At 35.2% G+C, this 22,036-nt stretch overlaps 1 protein-coding gene across 11 annotated transcripts in view; it reads left to right on the top strand.

The window, feature by feature from the left end:
- The window catches only part of DGKB (diacylglycerol kinase beta), a 795,246-nt gene that overhangs the window by 255,480 nt on the left and 517,730 nt on the right, over positions 1 to 22,036 (top strand). For all 11 annotated transcript variants that reach the window (XR_007518417.1, XM_049893502.1, XM_049893507.1 and 8 more), the window contains one exon: positions 9,259 to 9,357. Coding sequence is in view for 10 of the 11 variants with exons in the window: in XM_049893502.1 (XP_049749459.1) it covers positions 9,259 to 9,357 (99 nt within the window). In the remaining variant the exon portion in view is untranslated. The remainder of the gene's footprint in view (positions 1 to 9,258; positions 9,358 to 22,036) is intronic.

Below are 22,036 nucleotides of genomic sequence, written 5' to 3'. Positions count from 1 at the left end.
ATGGGAAGGGAGTTTTTTATTTGGTTTGTTTATTTCTAGCTAATGCTTGAGTCCTCTCCTCAAAGGAGGCATAGCTCTTGCTTTTGTCAGATAAGACGCTGGGAGACACTGGATCAGTTAAGCAAATTCAGAAGGTTCTCTGTAGTGCTCCCAAAACACCACACAGTTTAAATGTTATTTCTTAAACACGCACATGCAACACCACACACATACATACGCACAGAGGATAATGAGAAAAACAAACTGTGACTTGCATTTCAAAATTATATTTAAGTACTTTTTTAAAAATGAACACATTTTCTTTACTCATTTGCAGCTATTACTTGGTTAAATTATATTTACATTGGAAATTTTCTCAATTATGAAAAACAGTCTTATTTTTTGAAATGTTTGGTTATTATAATAAAATGTCTAACAATGATTAAAATGACACATATGAAATGCTCAAACATATTAAGTTATCAGTTCTAAGAAGACCACAAATATCTCATTTTTAAAACTCATACACATCTAAAAAAATATTAGATTTTCTTTTGCTAAGCATATACAAAAATACCTACCTTTTTTGTTTCAGGTCTTGTAGGAGCCTATTCTTTTTATGTTTCCCTTTTTTAGTGCATTTTTCACTAGGAATACTTTAACTTTCCCATAAACTGAAATTAAATCAGATTAATACAGAATTTATTTCCTCCTTGTATTTCAACTTATTTTCTTATTCTTTATAAACTTCAAGTATAATCTCTTAGGTTTATTATTTGCTATTTTTAATTTTTTGAAAAATATTAATGTGTCTTAAATATATACTAAACTTGGAACTTTCTAAAATTTGGTATTGCTGCCTCTCCTAATACATACTATATTATACTTTAAAACTTTCAGAATTTTCTTTTACTGTACTCCTCATTTTCTCATTTAATCTCCACGAAATGTATCTTCACCTGTTTCCATTCTATGGGTTCACTCTTCTCAAATTTATTGCTCGCAGTAGTTTTTTTATCGGTATTAAAGGTATCTTAAAATTCTTTCCTTCTTTGTTTTATGTTCCATTTTGTTTTCTCGGTTTTTTTTTTTTTTTTTTTGTCTTTTGTTTTGACTGTTTATCCCTTCCTCGGATGGTCCCTTATCGGGGACTCCAAAATCTGCATTTCTAGACCAACCAGTCGTACATTTATCCTGTGTCTTGATGATGCCACATGCCTTGAGAGAAGTGACACCCTCCCTTGTAGAGGAAAGAGGGTGCTACCTTTGAATAAACCATACTATTGAAAATCTAAGAATTTCAGTTGTCCCAGATCAGTCCAGACGTTATGTCCCTGATATTTTTTTTGTTGTTGTTGTTGTTTAAACAAAGAGAAGTTTACTTTCTCACAGTCCGGTAGGCTAGAAGTCTGAATTCAGTGTGCCCACTCCAGGGGAAGGCATTCTCTCTCTGTCAGCTCTGGAGGAAGGTCTTTCTCATCGGTCTTCCTTGGTCTGAGAGCATCTCATTGCAAGAACTTGAGGTCCGAAGGATGTGCTCTGCTCCCAGCGCTGCTTTCTTGGTGTATGAGGTTCCCACTCTGCTTGCTTTCCTTTTTTTTAATCTCTTGTAAGGTAAAAGGTGGTGCAGGCCACACCCCAGGGAAACTCCTTTTATATTGGATCAGGGATGTGACCTTAGTAAGGGTGTCACAATCCCACCCTAATACTCTTTAACATAGAATTACGATCACAAAATGAAGGCCAGCCATACAATACTGGGAATCATGGCCTAACCAAGTTGACACATATTTTTTGGAAACACAGTTCAATCCATGACATTCCACCCTTTGGCCCCCCAAAATTCATGTCCTTGCTACATGTAAAACACATTGACCCCATCATGTCATAACAAAAGTATTAAATCAACTCCAAGTCCAAAATCCAAAAATTGCCCTTCATCTGTGCAATCTAGAATGCAAGCTGTTTCCAAAGTACTATGGTAAAACAGGTACAAGCTAAACATTTTCATTATAAATTGGAGAAATTGGAGGAAAGGAAGGAATTATAGGCACCAAGCAAGTTAGCAGGACACATTACATTAGCCTTCAAGTCTTGAAAATAATCCTGTGTTCTCTGAGACCATTTACACAATGGCCCTGCCTTCTAGACTCTTATGTATTGGCCACACTCTCCAGATTCCAAGTGGAGGTTCCTTGGCCCTGAGGTTCAGTTCCCAGGCCCACTGGGATGGCAACTCTGCTCCCTCAGCTTTAGATGCACCATTCCCCTAGTCTATCTGAGTGGTGACTCTACCCTTAGAAACACCAGAGGCCATGTCTCCACCCTTTGAAACCCCAGAGGTGTGGCCATACCTTTTGAGACTGAGGCAGCTTGACTTCTTGTGTTCCTTGTCTCTTCAGCTTCTGCTCCCTGGTTTCTTGGCCTTTCACAATTTGGGCCTTACGCCTGCATTTGCCCTGCTGGGACAAGTGTTCCAAAGCTCTGTACCTCAACTGATAAGTGCCTGGAGGCACCCCACTCCACCAGGAGACCTCCTGTGCACAGGCACTCAGCTGTCTTGCTCTGTGGGACAGCTCCAGTGCTGTCTTGCACTCCTCTCTTGGTTCTGCTGCTGTTAGTTCTCTGCTGCTGCTGGCCCTTTGCTGCTGCTGTTCCTCTATCCATTCACAGTTCCAAAATTTCTTCTACATTTTAGGTAACTGTTAGAGTAGCACCCCACTCTTGGTACCAAATTCTGGGTTAGTCAGCTAGTGCTGCTATAACAGAAATACCACAAATGGATGGCCTTAATGAAGAGAAGTTTATTCTCTCACAGCCCAGTAGGTTACAAGTCTGACTTCTGGGTGTCAGCTTCAGGGGAATGCTTTCTCTTTCTGTCGGCTCTGGTGGAAAGTCCTTGTCACCAGTCTTCCCTTGATCTGGGAGCATCTCAGCACAGGAACCTCAGGCCCAAAGGATGCATTTTGCTCCCAGTGCTGCTTTCTTGGTGGTATGAGGTCCCCTGATATTTTGTTCTTATTAGCATAGATGAACATGATTCTATTTGACACTATATCATAACACAACATACGCTGTAAAGGTCTTAAAATCCTGCAATTCCTTTCAGGAAATGAGGCTAATCAGGGAGTTATGGGGATTTAAGGTAAAATCGGGGAAAAAAAAAAAAAAAATGGCTGCCATTTTACTAAGCTCTCCCAAGTCCTGAGCCTTATTTGCTGTAAACTATGAGCTCCTCTGAAGCCCTGGTGGCACAGTGGTTTAAGCATTTGGCTGTTAACCAATAGGTCAATGAATATGTGGTTCACAAACCAAGACTTGCACAATTAAAAAAAAAAAGTTGTAATATATCTGGAAGAATTTCAGCCCCTGTGCACCTTTGGATTTTTAATTTTAAACAATTATAGAGACAAAATTATCAATTTATTGATTTTTGTTCCCAAGTTAAACAATGTATTTACCTCAGAAAATTTACAATTTAGATACAAGTTATAGTTTCTTCTTTAGTCATTGTATAAAAATTTTAGTATAAAGTTAGTGTGCACTAGACTAATGACTACGTGCTGTTGCCTACTGTTGACTAACTTTAAGCAAACCGAATCAACTTTCTTTTGTCCTTTTGCTTCCCTGAAAGTGCTATTAATATAGTAAATAGCTAGCAAAGCACTCAGAGTGATAGGATGTGACAACCTCAATTTTGTTCTTTAGAAAGGCCTTTCTGAATGGAAGGAATGAATGTTGGATTGCAGAGAGAAATAAGAAGAAAGAAGCTTGATTTCATTTCAGGGTTTAAAAGAATTACTTCCCTTATATGTTACTTTTGGAAATGACTTGAAGCTTATAGTCATACCAGTCTGATTTTTAAGATGGTCAATTATTAGTTGTGTTGTCTTGGGCCAAGGATATAGCCTGTTTTGGCCAGTTTCCTAGTTAGTGAAGTGGAGTTAATGATGTCTATTTTTGTAGATTTATAATGAGGATTAAATGGGTAAGTAATCCATATAGACATGTTTAGGATTGAGCATCATACAAAGCAAGCGCTCAATAAGTGACAGTTACTACCATAGTGAGAATTATGTGAAATACCATATAGGTGTGAAACACCTAGGCTCTGGAACACGGAGGGCACTCCATAAATATTACTCATACCATCTCTCTCACTTCTGGAAGAATCTATAGTTGTCCAGTCTAAGAGTAACATTGCATGCTGGTCTTGATTTTCTAGAAACGTGTAGAATTAAGTGGTCCTGAATCTCACTATGTCCTAGATGAAAATGACTTATCTACATTCACAAAAAGCAACTATTCCAAGTCTCGTTTCCATCAGACATGGTATCATCATGCTTCCAGTCATTGGAAATAGAATTAGAAGTCGATTTCTCTTGCTCTTGTCTTTCACCTTCATCTCACATATTCAACCCTTCATTGAGCCTTGACGTTTTCTTCTTAAAATATCTCTCTCATATTTGAGTCTTTGCCTCCACATTCACAGACCTAGTGCAAGCTCTTAGCACCTCTTGACTAGATTAGAGTCAGAATCTCTTGGCTTAGCTCCCTAACAGAAGGTACTTTTCCTATAATGCAGGCTGCACACCACCTCCAGAATGATCTTCTGAAAATATTCATTTGTTATCATATGCCTCCTTCGGCAACCTATAATAGCTCTGTGATAATAAATGCAGCCCTTACTTCCCCCCATCTCCACCTGGTTTTCGTTTCCTCAAAAATCAGACCCAAATCTAAGCACATGACTATGTATGATACTCTTCCCCTACATGTACCCTCTGCTGTAGCTGCACATCTCTTGGCACTCCCTAGGGAAGGGCATGTTTACTCCTTCCTGTTACCTTGCTCACCATATTCCTTTGAATGCCCCTCCTTAAATTCTAACTGTATCTAAAGAACAAAATTAAGTTTCATATCTTCAGTAAAAGTTTCCTTGACACTAATATTTCGTTTTTCCTGAATAATTTCTGTACCTTTATTCCACAAAACAAAACAAAAAGCTTAAATGCCCTCTTGGTTCCATGTCTGCATGCTCATACTAACAACACTGGGAGAGTATGTTCTGCTCCAGCTCCAGGTCTGTGACAGATATTTTTTGTTTCCTAATCTTCCAAGGTTTTTAACAGAGTGCGGAGTTTAAAGGAAGTACTCAATAAGTGCACTGTTAAATATTGAATTTGAAATGCATGTCCTATTTAAATGTTGTTTAAAATAAATCATCCTGGAATACTTAAGTCTACATCAGATAAGCAAGTAAGCTCAAACAAATACTTAAAGATAAAATCTATTTCACACCCTTTATTTTGTTAGTACTTACAACTTTTTGGTATTATACTAGTTTGCCATGTTGTACCTACAAAGTTAGGTTCTTAGAACTGAGTCTTATCTCCTTTTGTAAAATGAACCATTTAAAAAATAAAAGCACAAAAATCTTAAGTAAGAAGAGTATAAAACTATCTTCTCACATCTGACTTTCTAACATTCTCTTGGTTTCCTCTTCTCTCTCTTGCTTCCGTTCTATTATCCTTAGGATTCCATTCCTTATATCTGTTCATTTATGTTGTATGTTTCCTTGACTTTTTACTTAGAACATGTTGTGACTATTACTCCTGGTCATAGTAAAATGCCCTTAGTCAAGTAGGACTCGACATATTGAGAGGTTAATAGATATTTCTTGGGCTTGACAAAAGACAGCCTATCATTATGTCTATTAATTAACATTTGGTATCATACATTGCCACTCCAATTAAAATATGAAAAAGTTTAAGCAATTTGTTGTTTAAAGGTTTTTAGTGCCATAGAATAGTTCATACTTTAGCAAATTCTGGCTTCGGGCAACACCCTGAAGTTTGCAAAATATTAGGGAAATACATAAACTGACCATTGTGTTCCACCCAACCACATTACCAGAATTCCCTTAGAATAATGATTTCTCTTTTTCTTTTTCTCTAAATTCATATGAAAATTTATGCTCTGTTGTTCCTCTTGTTGATTTTTTAAATTCCACTTGTTTTTTCTCCATACAGCACACTCACTCTTTCTCAACTTCGCCTCATACGCGCAGACACACACAGACACAGACACACACACACTCTTTTTCTTGTTAACTTGAGACAGCTTTTTTCAACAAACATAGATCTGACTCTAGATTAGTTTCGACTGGAATTTCCCTATGCTCTGAAATTATTTCCAACTGTTCATTTCCTTTCCAGGAAAGATTATTTCATATTGTCTGAATTTCCTAGATGTGGAGTAGTATCCCTTAACCGGAATAGGAATTTCTGGATATATATAACAAAATAATGATCTGAGAGTTTCTAAGCCTTATCTTTAAAAATCATTTCAAGATATTCTCAACAAGAAAAGAAAAATTTGGGGGAAAATAGGTAACAATTCCTTTTCTGTGGTGCATCATTGGTTATTTTACTGAAGAGGCAGGATTCATTGATGCTGTAGTTTATTTCTATTCTTAGTGAGGATCTTTGTGTTTAGAATTTGCTGATTTTGCATCTGGGTTATCTTTAAAATATCTTCATATCTTATTGATACTGAGAAGAATTCACCTGTTTATTTTTCTTATATGTTTGCGCAATAAAATTTCAGGATGAAAAGTGTAAGCAATTTGTTGTTATTGCTGGTGATGTTCAGTTTTAATCTTGATAAATAGTCTAGGGAAACATTTTCTCATTGGCTTTCATACTTTATATTATGCCATGAAATGTATCTGTGACAGATATGGGGAATAAACTAGACCTATTATGCAAACTTGACCCATGTCTTATAAGATGATCAGTGGTTCCAACATGATATTCTCAGCTTTGACATTCCTGGCTATAAACAATGTCATCGTGTTGATGAGCAGAGTTCAGACTTAATCAAGGTATTCTTTCATATTATTAGTTAATGTAGACATCTTGGTTAGGAGGCTTTTCTTGCATCGTGAGACCCTGTTTTCCTGGTATTACCAGGTTACCAGCATTCTTACAGGCCCTGCCTCGTGCTTATGTTCCTGCACGACACTGCCCTGCAACTGCCTAGCCAATGCTCAGAGGTATGGGCCACAGTGGCTATCAAGCTGTAAAATCCAATGCAGGCTTTTTTTTAGCTCTGCAGATGCCAGTATTTCAGGGGACCATTTGCCAGTACCGAAGCTCTCAAACTCAAATATGAAGAATTAACCCCCTATCATCTCATTAACTGTGTGATTCTACCTAAGTCCTCAGTTCTTTCCTTCTGGCAGGGAATCCAGCCTGAATGCCAAAAAGCTGTCATTAACTTCTTTTTATTTTTACCATCTTTTCTTATATCTTATAACCTTCAAATCACGATAATGAGGCTAATCATCCCTCACCGTATCAGCTGGAGATTGTGGGAGCACATGGGAGGGAAATATGGAGCAGGGTGAGGTGCTCAGCCTATGTATCAATGCTCAGCCTGTGTATGGTCAATGCTGGCGCAAGGCACAATGCTGGCACAAGGCACACAGTGTCCTGCCCCTCTGTTCTTTGAAGACATGTGTGTGGCTTTCCATTGTAGTCAGGAGTAAAATTGCAGGGCTTTCTCACTTTATATACACACAAGAATTTTTATCTTGGATCTTCCTATTTGTGGAGGAATCTGAGAGCCTGCAGACTCAGTTTTAAGACAGTTATAAAAGATCAAAGAGCAAAAGCGTTTCTCTGTGACGACCATGGTACAGAAGAGCCTTAGGATACATAATCTGTCTTTTGTTTTGGTTCAGTTTTCATGGTGCTTGGTAATCCATTACCTCTAAATCCAAATATACAGGGCCATGATTTACTTTAGGAAAATGCGTTATTAAGTTAAATAAACTAATATTACATTTTAAACCAATTGCTAATTTTATTTTGAGGAAGCTATGCATTTCAATTTGCCAAATCACAGCGTCATTTTATTTAGGTCTGTTGTGCATGTGGCTTCAACTTTCTTCTTCAACGCCTCTTGTCTCTAGTCGGATATCAGCAGTGCCTGAGGAGATTAAGCCATTTTTTTAATAGAGAAGTTTACATGCCACTGAGAAGCAGAGTTGCTAATTATGGAGAATTTGTAAAGATACTTTTATTTCATTTAATGTGGCTTAATGTACATTGATTATCGTACAAGTAGCCTTCACTCCAAGGTTTTATGCTGAAGGCAGGAAATTAGCGTGATAAATGTTTTAGGCTCTGGGACCACAGAAATACCTCTTTGTTATAGTTCTATCACCAATACTAAATCAACACGCATTATACTCCTATTTTTGGTTTTTATAATTAACTGCTTACAAAGGTAAGTTTGTTGTGGAAATTAATATAGCCGTGAATTAAAAAGGGTGGCATTGTTTCCAAAACTGAAAAATGGGGTAGTGCTTTTTTGTTTTGTTTTCAACAAGATAAAATATGTAGTTTTTAAAAGTATGAATGTTTCATATTGAAATGAATATGAAGTGGGTGAGGGAAGAATTTCCTAGATGCCTTTAAACAAAGTATAATTTTATCAAATCTGTGTGATTCCAGTAAGAATTACCGTGTCTATTTTGAAAAACATCAGTATTTAATGTACTACATTGTAATTCTTTAATTTAAACTTGTGACCTGACTTGATATTATTAGTTTTGGTTCATATATGCTAAAAAATAAATAGCACATTATACACTAACTTAATATAAAAAAAAAATTTATAGAGCTGATAAATACAATATAAAGATAAATTTTTATAATCGTAATCATCATCTTATATTTATATCCTGTTCCTACTGAGATGAATCTCTGGTTACATTTACATACTGAATTACGAAGTTAAAACTAATGATGGGATCAATTATGCCCCATACTGAGCTGTGCACTTTGGAACGACTTTGAGAAAACAGGAGGGTCAAAAAAAAAAAAAGCATCCACAGTGCGCGGTGGTTTCAAGATTATGCCAACAGCAGATAATCAAAGAATGAAATGAACTATAATGGACAATAATTTCTGTTTGTAAAAGAAGTCAGGCTTCTTTGGTGTGAAACCTAAAGTACATTTTTAATATAAACATTTCTGAGAATTAGAAAATATATAGTCTGTGTCAAGGAAATTGCTAAGTGATATTTTTAAGGTAGATATAAAAGGGCAAATGTAGTGTGAATCCCTTTATGATCCTGTTTATTTGTTCTTGTAATTCTTTTAATGTGCTTTTAATGTATTTGCTGTTTCTCAGTTGAAATGTAGTTTGCACAATGTTTGCTGGTTGTCCTGCAGCATTTGATACTGTCTCCCTTTTTCCTTTTTCTAGCTGCATAATAAGTGTGCTTCTCATCTAAAACCTGAATGCGACTGTGGACCTTTGAAGGACCATATTTTACCACCCACAACAATCTGTCCAGTGGTACTGGTGAGTTTTTCCTTCTCATCGTTGTGCTATAACTCTGGGTTACTATGACTCACAGGTACACTATACCACTAAATGCTTCCAGACAGCTAATTCTTCATAATCAAAGCAGAACCATATAGATCTAAACTACTTCATTACTTAGAGGAGGAACCACCTTTTTTCAGTATATTTCCTTTTTCCTCCATATCATAATAAACTTTTTAGTAAGGTTTGCTCTAACTGAAGCTGACTCAGGTTTTATCACTTAGTCATGCCATACTTACCAGAAATTGTATGGGCAGAACACTTTTACATTTTACATATTTTATAGATCTAGCTTCCCAGAATAATGAAGTTATTCTTATAGGCAGTTTTGCTGGGGATGCACATAATATATCTGCAATGTTGAGGTCTCTCATTTGGGTCAGAGACTACCTAGAATGATGACACAAACGTAGAAGAAAGCTATGCACTGCCATTAGGTGTATTTTATTTTTTATGAGTGAACAATAAATTTAACTACCTGCAAAATAATTACTTAATTAAATAAGTATAGAAGTGAAGAACGCATAAATAAGGTAATCCTGAAAGAACAAGCTAGAAAGAGAGGCAGGTATTTAAAGACAGTGTTCATATTATATTATGAAATTCAAATTGTTTCTAAAGTGAAGCTGTTCTTTTGAAAAACAAACTAATTTTCTATCCATAATGCACATCTCGTTTTCAAAAACAACATGAAAATTAAATGGCTGGAACTTCAGCTTGATATAATAAAAATACAACAACTAAGAAATGTTAGACAAATACTTTTCTAAAGGTCAACCTAGAAATTAATCAGATTACTCAATTTGCACCCACTTATGATTCATTTTGTAATTATCTGTAAAATACTGGTTGTATTTTAAATGCCTTTATTTAGCAAAATTATTCAAAAACTCTTTATAGTCTCAAATTACAAAAAGCAGAGCAAAATAAAATATCTCCATATTGCTGAGGATAGCAATAACTAATTTTAAATAGCCTTTCTTTATATAAGATTTATTGGACATTCTGTAGTAAATAAGATTAATTAAAAATAATGAGAGCTATATAAAAATACTTCACATTTTAGATTAATTGGGTGTCACTTTTATTTTTTACAGTGATATCTTGAAGAGCAAGGATGTCTAGAATTTTTATATTATTTTCATTCTTGTTTAAACACACTGTAATTTTACTGGCTTAGCTGCTTCCTTTATCCAACAGCTTGTCTAAAACCCTTTTCCATTCAGTGCGACTGGGAACTACTTCTTTAACCCACTGTGTCAGCCTCTGGCCACATAAAGTCAAACAAGAGATGGATCCTTTTTCTGATTCTATCCCTTCATTCTTTGAGTGAATCAATGACAAAGAATATTTTTGTCTTCTAACAACCTTGGAACCCCTTTCACTGCAACCTTTAGATGCTTTTGATTCTGAGGATTTATTTTCAATAAAAGAATCTTTCTACAGTTTTTAATCATGATTTTTACTCAGCATTTGCTATTTTACCAATCTTCTTATACCGTCTACCCTGAAGTATTCGACACCAGTGACCACTTCATCTTTTAAACATAGTTTTTACCCTTTATTGACTTCAATTATACCATATTTTCCTAGTCCTTCTTGTGCTTCTCTGGATATTTTCTTTTAGTATCTTTCTTAGGTTTCACTACTTCAACCTTTTTCAGAGCAGTCCATCCCTGTGTTCTATCCTTACACATCACATCTGTCTACCATTAATAGTTTCCCAGCAAGATCTTGTTTATTTAAGTGATTCCGTTACCATGTTAATTTATATCCAGCTCATCTTCCTACTCTGAATTCCAGATCCCAACGAACTGCAATGGGGAGTCCTCATATTGTTTTAGATGCATCATGCCTAATATATTATTACTAATACAATAATGATAACCAATATTTATTGAGCATATAGGTTCGCTATGGCACTATGTTAAACATATTAATTTATTCATTCAGCAAATACTTCTTAAGTGTCTACTATGTACAAAACAATATTATAAGTGGGGAAACATCAGTAAAAAGCAAAAACAAGTATTGGCCTTCATAGTGTTTATATTCCAGTAGGGGAGAAATAGATAATAAACAATATAAATAAGTAAATATTTAGTACCTTGTTGTATTAAAATGGTGGCCATGTTTTAAGTATAAGCTAACTGGAAAAAACTAAAGCAGGGGAAGAAGAGAATAAATCCGGGGGTGTAATTACAAACAATTATAAAATAAGGTGGTCAAGAAAGCCTTCCCTAAGGAGACAGTTGAGTGAAGCGTTGAGGGATGTGACAGAGTAACCGTGTGACCATCTGGAAACAGAACTTACTGGACAGAGGAGCCGGAACGTACATGGACACTGAGATGGGAGAAAGCTGGCATATCTAAAGGGCACTACAGGATCAGTGACTGGACCTGAATGAGCAGGGGGAGGACAGTAGAAGAGAGGGCCAAAGATGCTATAGGGCTCATATTGTGTAGGACAATTTGGGTAATTTTAAGATCTTTAACTTTTATTTTAGAAAGTAGGAAGTCATTAGAGGATTTTAACCAGAAGAGGGAGTGGTATGATTTATATTTTAAAAATAATCTGACTTTTGTATTAAGTGGGCAAAAATGGAGGAAAAAAAAATGACATATTTTCTCAGAGAAAAAGGAAACTAAGTCATTACATGAGAGTGAGGATTTTGTATGAGGTGTGGGAAGTTTGAGGATTAGTAAGAAGATAAGAAAGATTAACTGAGGAGTAGAAAATGAAGGGACCAAGGAAATACCATGGGATAGCCAGGCAGTACTGAGGAGCCACTGCTAGTCAATCATCATAAAGTTTGAGGAATACCAGTAAGCTTGAATGCATATATTTCCTAGTCACTTTCAGTTATATTTCTCTAGTTACATTTTATCTCCAGAAATGGAATAGGCATAGCACAATCTTCTTAACAAGGAGTGGATTTTGGCCAAATATGATTAAAAGAGAGAATAGCTAAGGAGTTGATAGTGTATGCGAGATAATGATTATAATGATTGATCATGGAACTTAAGCTAGGAAACAAGAAAAGTGAGAACATGAAGAATGAGGTGCCATAATGGATGTTAGGAACCATACGTTGTGGACTAGAGTGAGTCAAAGATTGTTGGAATCAAGGTTGTCGATGTCAGGTTACAAGAGTGAGTGAGGTAGATATTGCTATTATGAAGGGTTGCAGTTATTGATAATGACTTGTATTCATTTAATTCTCACAGTGATCTCATAAGGTAAATAATTATTCCCATTTTACATATGAGAAGATTGAGAAACAAGAGGGGTTAAGTAAGTTTCCCAGTGTCACGTGGCTAGTAAATGGTAATACAGGACTTGAACCTAGGTGGTTTCCGTCCAGAGCCTGTGCACTGAGCTCATCATTCCTGCTCTTTTTCCAAGTCCCAACTGGGACCTTCTCCTATGTGTCTTATCTTAGTGACTATAGTACCTTCGTACCCATTTTTCTCAAGCCAGAAACTCAAGAATCATCTTTGATTCCTCATCTTGAATATCAAATTAATCATTAGGCAGCATATTATAATATCCTTAACCCTTCCTCTTTGCTTGAGCCCAGGTATAATTGCTTTATATGTCACCCTCACAGATTTTCCCAAGGATTGTCACACTAGAATCCTTGTTGAACAGGCTCAGGAAGGCATTACCCAAACTACTCCAAAGTCAACGCTCAAAAATGCAAGTACGATTATGTGCTTTCACACTTAAAATATTTTCAATGATTCCCCATTTGAATTCTAAACTCTTATATGGCAAACAAGGTTTTTTAACTGGATCAACCCACCCTATCTGACAACACCTTAAAAAAAACTACAAATCAAGGATAATTTTAACTACTTGTAATTCTCTAAGTACAACTACTTCAATAAGTCTTTGAAGTTTTGTATATTCAAAAAAATTATCCTAAATCATTTCTCTTTAAAATTTCCTCCACTTTGCTAAGTACAAATTAAAGGTTACTTTCATGTTATGAAACAGCTATATTGATTATTGTACTCATTAACTGGTGAAATACTCAGCTAAGACAAATAAAAGACAAATAAGTGACATTATTCTGCCCAAAAAATTGCTCAAGTTTTACTCTGACTGATGGGCTCTGAGACTTTTTAATCTGCAGTCTCATTAACTTCCTGGGAATAATTCCACATTGCATGATCACTGTAAGGTTTTAACCCTTTGTTAAAAGAAAACCATTATTCCTTACAAATAACATAATCTTGTTTTTTATTCTTCAATATAGTTTCCTTCTTATAAAATTTTAAGTTCCAATTTCTCATGCTAAAGTTCTCCAAGAGGAGCAGGTAAGGTACAGACTCATTTAGTTATACTTTAGAAAATGTAAAAAAGAACTTAAGTTACCCAGTTTTTACTGTTTTTTTTTTTTTTTTTTTTTCCTCGCCCTTGACTCTGTGGTTAGGGATTGATTATTGAATGAGGTGTATAAACTCAATGTGAACTCCTGATTCCTGGTGGAAACTCATATAACCCTGCATCTTAATGACTTACTGCAAGGTTAAGGTTCATAGCAGCAGTCTTCTGATATTTCAGAAAATCTTTGTGGACATTACATACACACACACATATATTTCTTTTCTTAAATTTCTGTACCATACTGCTTAGCCTTCCAATCCCTCCCTGACCATTGTTTTTAACCGTAAGCTAATGATTCAGTAGATATATACTCACCTCCCATGGAAATTAGCAAGGTAAGCATCTTCTCTCCTCTGATGATATACATTTGTAATGTGTATTCTGAGTGAATTCCTCAGATAACTGGTCTTGATAGCAGCTATTGCTGTAAAAATGGATTAAAATCAACTACTCTGAAATTAAAATTGTCATCTTCCCAAGTGATCTTTTTCCATTCACCTGGGAAAAAAAAAAATTACCAATAATTCCACACATCAGATATAATCATTGTTTTCAGTGAATAACTTGTATATTTTGAGGAAGTATCAAGGAACTACATTACTTAAAATTTACATAGTGTGGGGTTATTTTTATCAAAATATTTCCGTGAATGTGTTTAGTTACTTATAATGATTTCTTTGAATTTTTTTTTCCCCCCCAGCAAAAAACATTACAACCACAGTCTGTTTACTGCCATATTGAAGAGAATGCAGAACCATTTACAAAGGTAGATTTCTTGCAGGTCTTCCCTCAACCTACCTACAAGCAGTTGTTGAGTAAAACCAGACTCTACAGTCATGACTCTTTATAAACTACTTAATTTTCATAAAAGGCCGTTGTTGTTATTAGGTGCCATTGGGTAATTTTTGACTCATAGTGACCCCATGTGACAGAATAGAACTGCCCTATAGGGTTTTCTAGGCTGTAACCTTTATGGGAATAAATAGCCAGGTTTTCTCCCTTGGAACCTTAACTCTTTCTAGTTGATTAGCAAAACAGAAGATGTGCCTTTAAGGACCTCATTTAAAAACTGCATTCTTTGTTCTTGCTACAGATCACAATCTGAAATCTCTGCTTTCCAATCTCAATCCAAAGGACATTGCAAGATACTGTGAGAATGTCATATAAAATGTTGCCTGATGGGCATGTAGTACACTCAGTCTGTTGTGTTCTAAATTACTCCTAATCCAGGCCAGACTTAATCCATGCCATTTTAGACCTCTTAGAGATTTGCTTTTATTAAATTGGGCCACACCATCTGTCATCATCCTACATTGAGGGGCACGTAAAGCAACAGACATGTGAAACCCCTTATTGTAAAACTGTGTGTATGTTGTTGGTGATGTCCTCCATTACATGACAGAAATCTCTCTCAGTTCTCTTCATCATTTTGTGTTACTTTTTGGAACTTGTGAATCTTATCGTTGTCATGTTTTCTTTTCTGTCTTTAGAAAGCTTAAAACTCAAAAAAAAAACTAAGCTTAGAGTTAACTTTATACCCACATTTGACTCTGATGGCAGATATATGGTATTTACTTCTATGTGCTATCTTTAACTTTATTATTATTTTATCCATACATTTACTTTCACTATAATGGCCTTATTTAGTACTTTTAAATTACTTTTTATAGTACATATGTCTGTTATACAGAAATCAATGGAATAGGCTGTATAGTGTCCCTTTGATTCTTAGAGTAGATAGAAGGTATAAATTGACCAGTTCCTCTGGAATCATGCTGTAGTCTTACATCAATTACTCTTTTTTTTTTTTTCTTTTAGTAATCAGACAAATTACATCTATAGGAGTGCACATGATTTTATGATTCTTCAGTGCACAGGAGGGGGAGTGGATTTTAGTCAATTAATTCTGCCATCACAACAAAATAAGCCTTGAGATGTCTCATGAAAAAAATAGCATTTTGAACTTTGTTTGAACAGTGAAAAAAGCAGATCATCGTAAAAATCATTTGTACTATATTTGATTCCCTGATTTAATTTAGTTTTTGCTATGTAAGATGATTTTACATTATTATGTAAAAGCAAAGTTCTTACTCTCTAAATAAGGGATTGATTATAAAGTAAGATTTTCCATGCATATATATGTATTTGTTAAGTTGTTAAACTAAAAGAAGCAGGATGTAATGTTAAGTAATATGTTGGTTATTTTAAATTGAGTTTATATTGCAGATAAGTAGCTACTGTTTATATACTGGTTTTACTAATGTCTCTAATGTATCTTTAAGATCACTGTGATAATCAGCGTACATTATTTTGTATAAACATCTGCAGTGTTAGATTTCTTCTGTATTTCCTAATTTATCTCTCTACTTCTTTCTTCCTTCTGTACGCTGATTTTTATTAAAGTCACTGGAGCTAAAATTTCAGATAAGACCAGCTCTTCTTTTCTACAGTTTAGAGGCTATTAGGCAAGGCTAACAGGCAGATTACTTATTACTGTGTGAAAATAATACTTGTAGGAGTTTTAGGGGAGGGAAACAGCCTATTCTGAGAGTAAACCAAGGAATAAATGAACATTTTCTTGAAGAAATGATGCCTGAGCTCAAACTTGAAGAATAAATAGGGATTTGACAGGCAAATGTAGAGTACAGATACTGAGACCAACAGAGTACATAGTATGATCATGAAACTACAAAGAGTTTATTAAGGGCTATGTAACAAGCTGAGCCTAAAGAGATAGACAAGATAAGATATGAAAACCCTGGCCTGTCTTGTCAGGGAGTTGGCTTTATTCAATATAGTTACGAGACTACGTGATCAGGTTTGTGTTTTATAAAAATAATTTTGATGGCAGTATGACTTAAATTTAAAGTAGGGAGCAGAGGCAATATAAGAGCCATGGTGGTGCAGTGGTTAAGAGCTTGGCTGCTAACCAAAAGGTCAGCAGTTCGAATCCACCAGTGACTACTTGGAAACCCTATGGGGCAGTTCAGCTTTGTCCTATAGGGGCAATATGAGAGAATGTCATTACAGGGTTGTTGTGTGGATGATGAAGAGACAATAACAAAGTAAGGAAATGAGGGAACCAGGAACGATAACTGTAGCAAAAGAAAGAAAAAAAAAAACTTAAACTAAACCTACTGTTGTCCGATTCATAGCAACCCTGTAGGACAGAGTAGAACTGCCCCATAGGGTTTCCAAACCCGTAAATCTTTACAGAAGCAGACTGCCATATCTTTCTCCCACTGAGTGGCTAGTGGGTTCAAACTGTCAAACTTTTGGTTAGCAGCCAAGTGCTTAACCACTGTGCCATCAACCAAATCAAAACCCACTGCCATCGAGTCAATTCGGACTCCTAGCGACTCTATAGGACAGAGTAGAACTGACACATAGGGTTTCCAAGGCTGTAAATCTTTACAGAAGCAGATTGTCACATCTTTCTGCTGCGGAACAGCTAGTGGTTTTGAACAGCCAGCCTTTCAGTTATCAGCCAAGTACTTAACCAGTGTGCCACTACGGCCCCTTAAAAATTGTAGCAGGGAGCGGGATATAAGGATTTGATTTGATTTCAGAATAGATTAGTTCTAAATGATCTTTAGGTCCAAAATGTGGCCATGGATCGAGTAGCTCAACTGGTGTGCAGGGGAGGTTCACTAAATGTTAGCAGGTTAAGGACTCTGAGAATGGATTATTGGATATGTTTATCAGCATTGGCCTTAAAACCATCCAGGCTGATTGCAGGGTCTTTTTGAAATGGTTGCTATATGACAATAATGAATAAGTAATAGTTGTCCTCTCTCCATGTAGAGTGGAGGACTATTAGATTCCATGAGCCTTAAATGATGAGGTTCTAATTTGGGGCTAGAGGAATGATGATTTTGATGGAAACCCAAGAGATTTTCATGAAAACTGTAGAACCAGCAATGGGTGAGAGTAGCCTATTATCATGAGCTTATAGGAAGAATTGCAATGACTGAGAAAGAAAAAGGATTATTTGTTTATTTTGAACAAGGGCACCAGAGGGTCTAGTGAAAAGTTTTAGAAAGGAAGTGAGATGTGGAAAGCTGTTTCAAGAGAAGGAAAGCAGGAATAAGTAATTGGATATGCTAGCTGGGAAAAATAAGTGACTAGAGGCTGAAGGTTTTGACATGAACTCTGGATCTGTGGGTAAGCACCTTCCTTCAAATGGTTCCAGAACGGTGGCAAATGACTTGTGTCCAAAATATAAAAATAACTCTTATAAATAAGAAACAAGCAAGCAAGTGAACAAGCAATACAATTCAAAAGGGAAAAAACATCAAGTATTTGAACAACATATAGAAATGGCTTATAAATATATGAATGTGTGATCAACAGCACTACTTATCAGGAAATTCATATTAAAATCTCAGTAGATAACACTACACACCCACCAAAATGTTTAAAACAATTGAAAATCCTAACATTTGGAAATGACATGGAGCAATGTGATCATTTGTACTTTGTGGGGGGAGAGTAAATTGGTTCAACAACTTTAGAACACTGTTTGGCAATATACTGCCTATGTTTAAATCCTGGCTTTGTCACTAGTTTTGTGGCATGAGGCAAGTTCGTAAGCACTTTGTACCTCTGTATTTTATTTGTAAAATGCAGTTGAATGAATTAATTCATGAAAGTTGCTTAGAACCATGCCTGGTATATAGTAAGTGCTATGTTAATTTTATGTTAATATAATTTAATATTATTGTCATTATTTATATTCTATTGGAATTGGAAAAGTGAATTTTAACTTTTTTATTTTAAAACAGCTGTAAACTCATTAAAGAAAATTTGAAAAGCAAGGCAAAATATAAAGAGAAAAATAAAAGTTCATAACCCAAGTTATATTAATATGTAAATATAATCAGTATTAAAATTTACTTCTTGTTTTTTAGGTGTATATTTTTGACATGTTTGTAATTAAACTTAATATACCAAGTGGCATCCTATTTTAACGCTTAAGCTGATGTCATTAGATGTTTATATGTTCCATACATTATTCAACATCGTTATTAATGGCTACATCATATCTCAATAATTTAATAGAAATGGTCCCTATATCTGGCATGTTTCTGATTGTTATGTTGCTATTATAAATGACAATTAAATGAACATATTTATGAAGAGTGGTTACTCTTGGCTACTCACTAATCAATATTGCAAAGTATCATTTTCTTCCCATACTGTTAGTATTTTGTTCTACAGATAAATCAGATGTCCCAATTGTTTAGTTTGTTCTGAACTATAAACATACTTCCAAATCAGGAACACAATTGTTGGAATGTTTCCTAAAACCAAAAATTAGCTTTAGAATAAGCTATTAAATATTTAAGCATTTTTGATTAATTTTACCTTATTTTTAATATCCTTAGGTTATAGAGCTAAAATAGTATTCCCTGGCAGGAAGTGATATGATGTAAAACAAATATTTTTAGCACTATGTCTTTTTGGACCTATTGAGTATTCTTCCTGAAAGACTTTATCTTGTTATTCTAGCCTTTATTACTGTAAGTTATCTTATAGAATAAAGTTAATAAAAATGCCAACATGATAAATAATAAAGCTTTCTAGCTCAGAGACAGAGAAAAAAAAACTATTTAGAAAATTATGAATTCTATTTTTTTTTCCTTTTAAATTTGATTCAGATGGCTCCAATTCTTTCTTTCTTCTTCACATTTTACTCTGAAAACTTGGCCAAGCCTTAGTATTGCTGAAGCAGCGATCTATGGTATGTATCTACATATAGTATCCTAAGAGACCCATACTCTTATATTAACTTCTTGTCTTCTTCCAATCTTCCTTGTTCTTCCACAATTATAAGAATTCTACTAAATTATGCATTATAAATACAACAATCAGGTCTTCAACAGCACAACCAAAACAAACAAATCCGCTGCCGTCGAGTCGATTTTGACTCATAGTGACCCTACAGCACAGTGTAGAACTGCCCCATAGGATTTGCAAGGAGCGACTGGTGGATTCAAACTGCCAACCTTTTGCTTAGCGGCGAGTTCTTAACCACTGTACCACATAGCGTACAGTATGTTATATCTTTCCTTAGAGCATGTATTTAACCAAATCATTACACCTCAGCAGTGTCCGAAGATCTGTTTACAAGTGGAGTATGGAGTGTGTATCTTTCTTACAGTCCAAATATTATGAGATTTTTTTTTTGTTCCTTCTATCACTTAACTCTAACCAACGACAGTTAATAATAACAACACCAATCCTAAATACCAGCCAGTTAAGAGAGGGAGTTATTTGATTTCTCTGTGATTATGAAATTTGTATTTTGAATTCTTTGTGACTCTATTTCCAAAACTAGTTGTAGAGCTTTCATAAGGGCTCCTCCCAGTATAAGGTCTGGTGGGGAGATGTAAATAGTTGCCTAAGGATGGTCTTATTGCACCCAGCTTCAGTTTTTATTTAACATTATTTCTCCTGCTTCACTCTTCTTTTCCAGTTACCTCTTTAGCCTTTAACCAGTTACTGAAGTCATCTATTTTCTTGAAATTCTTTATATAGCTACCAAAGATTAGTACCTACATAATTTTCTTTTTTGTCTAAAGAGTGGGGACAAAGCACATTGTCAGTGCTCAATAAATGTTTCATCAATGTCACTACTTAATATTCATTTAATTAATATTCATTATAGATCAATTCATAATTGTCATCACAGTAATGATAGGGAAAAAGGAATCTCATTTTTTTCGTATTTTGAAAATCGAACTCAGACTCAATTTAATGATCTTATTCATAAAGGAGGGCTTCTTATTTATTTATTTATTTTTTAATATACAGAATTCTGGATGTTCCTGTACATTTTTATCAGTGATTTTCTGATTCAGATTCCAACAAGGATCACATTAACTACTAGAGCTCTGTAACATTCATAAAATATATGTACATCATTTGGCAGATTCTTAATGTATATGAACATTAGAGGCATAGAATCAGAAAAGAAAGGACCCAGCACCGCTGAGTGGTGGGTACTTCATCTACACTTGTGAGATAAACCCTTTTAGCCCATCACATTGCCTTAGTTAAATTGGTTTTACTGGTTTCTGAAGAATCCATCTTTATGCTGTCCTATGCATTATGTAGAAAATGTACATTTATAAATAGGGCTTATTCTTGAAGAAAAAGCTCATGTATTTTCACGATTGAGACTTTTCTTGTGACCTGCAAGTTTCTGTGATATTTTCCAACTAAATTATAGCTGTATCCAAAGAAAGTTTTAATAATATTTTAATGAAACTAAGTTGTACCATGTTAGCTTGTCACAACATAAGGAAAGCAAAACAAAAGGCTCATAGGACAAAACTTGGAAGTTAAGAGGAATCCTGATGGAAATCTAAAACAAGCAGTCGTAAATGAGCATATGGCTCACATAGGATTAAAAAATATTCAGAAGCTAAAATATATGAAACAGACCAAAATAAAACATGGAATGTGTCTCTGATACAAAAAGTGAGGGTATGAGCTTAACAAACGACTTGAGTTATTCTAAGACTTATTTCAAATAATATATGAAGAAGCTTATATAATTATATAAATATACAACATTAAGAAAAATAAAATACGGTACGATTGTGCCAAAATGAAGTTAGAAATAAAAATTCATGTCACAACATCCTAAAAAATTACCAGAGATAGTTTGCAAATTTGTCCCATCTGGGACACATCTGGGGTGAGGTGAATTAAACTAAATTCTACTTTACACTTCATTCCAAACTAAATCAAATATGGATTAAAAATTTAATTTTTGTTTGGGGAAGACCTGTTTACCAAAAAGACAAAATGTTGTTAGGTTTGATCAAAAATTAAACCAAAACCCAGTTTTCCCCATTTCTGACATTTCTGGATGTAACAAATCCCTTAAGGCCAGAAATAACTGCCACTACCAATTCTTGGAATCCAAACTTACTTATTCATCAGCCTCGGCCCCCAAAACTATAAGATTCTTGGTCACTGTTTTCTAAAAGAGCTATTTCATGTACTCACTAATTTCACTAGTATTCTCACTCTGTTGTTAGGTGCCGTCGAGTTGGTTCCAACTCATAATGACCCTATGCACAACAGAACGAAACACTGCCCAGTCCTGCGCCATCCTTACAGTCATTGTTATGCTTGAGCTCGTTGCAGCCACTGCGTCAGTCCACCTCATTGAGGGTCCTCCTCTTTTCCGCTCACCCTATACTCTGCCAAGCATGATGTCCTTCTCCAGGGGCTGATCCCTCCTGACAA

Source organism: Elephas maximus, chromosome 8 (assembly GCF_024166365.1).
Source record: "Elephas maximus indicus isolate mEleMax1 chromosome 8, mEleMax1 primary haplotype, whole genome shotgun sequence".
Lineage (NCBI taxonomy): Eukaryota > Metazoa > Chordata > Mammalia > Proboscidea > Elephantidae > Elephas > Elephas maximus.
The sequence above is the reverse complement of the archived record's forward strand: the minus strand, read 5'-3'. Positions and strand labels throughout refer to the sequence as shown.